At 42.9% G+C, this 4,513-nt stretch overlaps 1 protein-coding gene across 1 annotated transcript in view; it reads left to right on the forward strand.

Annotated features, from left to right (window-relative positions):
* The first annotated feature begins 997 nt into the window (after positions 1 to 997).
* Positions 998 to 4,513, forward strand: part of gabrb3 (gamma-aminobutyric acid type A receptor subunit beta3) — a 29,633-nt gene continuing 26,117 nt past the window's right edge. The window contains 4 exon segments of the mRNA XM_035654063.1: positions 998 to 1,414; positions 1,417 to 1,510; positions 1,598 to 1,689; positions 1,798 to 1,865. Coding sequence (XP_035509956.1) covers positions 1,270 to 1,414; positions 1,417 to 1,510; positions 1,598 to 1,689; positions 1,798 to 1,865 — 399 coding nt within the window. The 5' untranslated portion in view covers positions 998 to 1,269.

Consider the following 4,513-nt stretch of genomic DNA (forward strand, 5'->3'; position numbering starts at 1 on the left):
TAAGACTATTAAGCAGACTCCATAGACAGCCAGCCTACATACCCTCCCAAACCCATTTTGCAATCTTCCACTGATCCGTTTTCTCAAAACCTGAAAACATTTAGGTAGCCAGAAGATTTCTCTGTATCTCTATCCATCACGCGCTGGGCAAATTGAATGTCTAAACTAGATTTAAAAGGAGGCCTATGTAATTTTTGCTGAACGGCTGCTGTCCTAGACTAATGCTAAGCTAATGGTAGGCGTAATGCTTAGTTTGCATAGTCTGACCACTAGCCAGCACCCTAATTACAGTATATACTGTCAATGGTCAGCACTGGCTCAAGTAATGCCCTCTATAACAGTCCATCTAGCTAAAGCCGGCTAACACGAGCCTAATATTAGCCCACCATACTGGTCATAACAGACCAAATAAGGCTCTAACAGCAAGCCCAACACTGAGCAAAGCGTGTTTTAACAATGTTTTCTTTATTTGCAAGAGGAAGAATGCGTGGAAGAATTTGTTCTTTAAAAAGTTACACAGTGTAGAGAAATTCATAGGTTGCACCCCATGCTTCAGTTTTGCCCACTCTTTGTCACACCAGCAGTGGGACTCGAACAACTCACGGGGGGGGAGGGCGGGGGGGGCGTTTTTCTTTAGCTAACCAGACAACCAGAAACAACCAGAGAGGCTCGTGGGTTGACAAGAGACACTTGGGCTGCTCGAGCGTCCCTCTGCTGTGACAAAAATAAAACATGGAGGTGTCTCATTATGTCACACACACACACAGTATCACTCTTGGAACAGTTTCAGAAAAGGGCTCCTACCTCACCCCACCCGTCAGCATCTTAACATAACTGAACTCCTGCCCTGTCTAAGACTCTCACTGCAGGACAGCCACTTAAATGAGCTTCTATATGCACTCTGTCCGTCACGTGGGCTTTAATGATTACCAGGGCACCCTCGCGCACACTGACATGAAGAGTCATATTCCCAACTGGAGTTGGTTTCAGTGTGAACACACTCTGTGAGGGCTTATTGTGAACCCGGGCGACCACATATTCGTGTACTTTACGCATGCGGACCCCTCGGACAGCGGACCTGTGGATTTGTAGCCTTAGAAGTGCAATAGTGGATATTTGATACACATTTTGTAGCGCACCTGTGAGCTAACTAACCCGCTAAAAGCTGAACCCTGCTAACCGGAGGATGGAGACACGGAGCAGCCCGTGTGAGGCTCTACGGCTGCTGGGTGGACACGTCTGACATCCGAGTAAACGCGCCTGTGCCTCATGAAGCATGTTAACACAGGCTGCGCCAGAGCTACACACTATGTGGAAGAAGTCTCACCTGATTTAACGGAGCTCGGCGGGAGTGTGAGCACCGTGGCTTCTTCATTCTGTCATTTGTTGAACGCTGGACAGCACCCATCCATCCAGGCACCACACGAGGGATGTGGGGACCCCAGAAAACAGGGCTCTTTGACATTCTTTCATTGCCGCTGGTCGTGGCAGTGATGTGCTGTGCCCAGAGGTGAGTGTCTGGGGGCAGAAACCGGACACAAGTGAGGGTGTCCGTCTTTAACAAGAGTTACCGTCTTTCTTCTCTTCTGTCTTTCAGCGTCAACGAACCTGGGAACATGTCTTACGTCAAAGAGACTGTGGATAAACTGTTGAAAGGATATGATATTCGTCTTCGGCCAGACTTTGGAGGTATGTCTGGGGTCGCTCATTTGGTGTGTTTTTCTCCCTAATGGCTCCCCGATATGTGTCTTTACCCTGCTGTTTGACTATAGTCAACTTTATTCTGTGTGTCTCAAGGTCCACCGGTTGCTGTTGGCATGAGTATAGACGTGGCCAGTATAGACATGGTGTCAGAAGTCAATATGGTAAGTTATGTACACATTTCTAGAGTGATTTGTAGCTTTGTTTGACTTCTGTAGACTGATTTTTGAAAGTTAATACAACACAAATGAATAAAAAGTGTTGTCTTATACTAAAGGGTTAAATCCATTAGAATCAGGGTACCACTTTCCTGTGAGGCACCCTTTATAAAGGGTTTATAAACTGTAACTGAGAGAGCAGTTATAGGCTATTTTTAAGGATACGTTTTGGGTTGCCAGGTTGTGAAAAATCTCTTCAGCTGGTTTTGTTCCAGAAATCCACCCATTCTGCAGCTGCAAATGCTCATAAGTTATCAATAAATGCTGTTTGCTCCAGATGGCTCTGCATACTAACCTGGCAACCTTGACAGTGTTCTTATCAATAGCTTAAAGCTGATAGCTATAAATAAATAAATCCTTGGTAAATGACGTATCGTCAGAAAGTAGTACAGAATTGGTTAAACAATAGCCAGTATGAATCTTCACATTCATTCATGTAAACTGATTATAAGTGTAATGGCTGGACCTATAAAGTATTATTATTAATACTAATTAAACACTTTAAAGGTGAGTCATTAGAAAGTGGTGTAAAATGTACAAAAATGACGACATACAAACATCCTCCAGTCTAGTTTGTAAACAGAAAGCGGTTTACAGAGGCACTCTTGTATTGTCGAGAGAGGTTTGGTCATCTGCTGTATTAGATTATGGCTCGTTGTATGGTTTTACGTCCTGGTTCACTGGCTGTGGGACTCCAGTGGATGCCCTAATGGTCCTGTTAGAGGATGAGGTCAGCCACGTCGTCTCCTTTCAAACATAAAAAACAAAGTAGACCTTCAAATGTGCGTGTCAGTGTGTATGTGCATGTGTGTTGGGGTTGGCACACCATGGGCTCTATAGTTTAATGCCTGTATGCCATCTATCATTGGTCTGAAGTGCTGACAGTGCTTGATGCCCTGTCACATGCTACCAAGAGGAAATAGCCCCTGACATGCTGTCCTGACAAGTATGTGTGATGAAATGTACCCGCGGTGCATTTTAATGCATCCCTTCACAGAGTGCAGCTTAGTGAGAACTACAGAGGAACTAAACACTCGCTGCCAGTGACAACTGAGATTCATATTTTGTAAATGGGTTTAATGGTCCAGTAAATTTAGTTTGTCACGTTAAACAGTGTAAGAAAATACAGATGAAGTTGGTAAAATGAAACACAAAGGAGGTGTGTGACGTGCACTGCCCCGCGGGGAGAGGGGGCAGAGGGAGAGACTTAAGACGTGAGCTGCCGTTTGTGTCAAAATCCATCTCCTTTTTTAAAGTCGTAATTCAGTCAAATCTGACCACATGGCACAGGATACACATATTTTTAGATTCAGTGTGACGTACACCTCCAGAGGATATCATTATCTCTGTAAATACAGGTCCACAAATCTACTTTGTAGGCATAGAAAGAAGACTCTCCTATTATCTCGAAAACTTGTCTGAGAATCATCACATTTGTAAGATTTCTGCAGGATCAAAGCAGTCCTGTGATAGTTGTCTGAACATCCACGGGTACTTTGGAAACAGGAACTGCTAATAACTTATTCAGCATACTGTTAATGGTGCCAGTTAGACTTTGTCTATACATTTATGAGGAATAATGTCTTCTGTTTGTCAGATTCACTGTTCTAATGCTGCAAATAAATAATGGACCAATCTAATAATCTATGCTACTCTTATTGTAGACATAAATGCAACAATAAGCAAAAAAAACTCTCATTTTAGTGTAAGCCTTTGATAGCAAGTAAGTAGAAACATATATTTATATATTTTTTTATTTGATATATTTTATCTCATTAGCTTAGAAAATCTATAATCAGTTAACTAAGTCTCAGCACTTAATGGGCCAAACCTAATTTCTGTGGTAGAGACCACACCCGCTTTTAACTTGAGAGTCTGTGGAGTGATACTGTATGAAAGCATTTGGCCTCCTCAGTGGCGATCATATCAGACCGTCTGTGTTAATGGTTCTAGGCATGCAGATAGGACAGAGGAAAATACATCTCCTGATTGCTGGAGGAATTGGACAAAATACACACTCCCAGCGGCACTCGAGCTAAAAAGGATTCACTCCTGATACAAATGATAGGATTGCATTCTGTAAATGAGGCATTGTACTGTTTGATTGGCCAGATACCCAACTATATCCACACCAGCCTGATGGAGTATCAGACACACAGGAACCAAAAGGATCAAGCTGTTCTTAATATATTGGACTCTGCTATGACTTGAAGGCAAAGTGACCTCACATCAGCACTGCTGACTTTATTTATTTGTTTAATGCCTGAAGCTATAGATCACTTTTATCAGGGTATCCTGAGCAGCCGGCGCCACCAACACTGTGGTACTTTATCTGTGGTCCTGAACAACATCATTTTGTTCCTTTCTAAGCTGCGTTCCAGTTCCCCCTCCAGGGGGCTTTGACATTTGTAGCTTCTTTACACAACCTGTGTGTTTATGGAGAATTCCTTTCATTGAATTGTACAATGTATTGTTCTCTAACTGCATATGGTATGTTTATGTATCTTGGGAGGTTACATTGAAATACAGATTATATGTGGGCAGGCTGCTGAAGTAAGTAAGTAAGTGTTTGATTCAGATTCAGATTCAGATTC

This window comes from Morone saxatilis, unplaced genomic scaffold, assembly GCF_004916995.1.
Source record: "Morone saxatilis isolate NCDOM2014 unplaced genomic scaffold, NCSU_SB_2.0 Contig12, whole genome shotgun sequence".
NCBI classification, from domain to species: Eukaryota; Metazoa; Chordata; class Actinopteri; family Moronidae; genus Morone; species Morone saxatilis.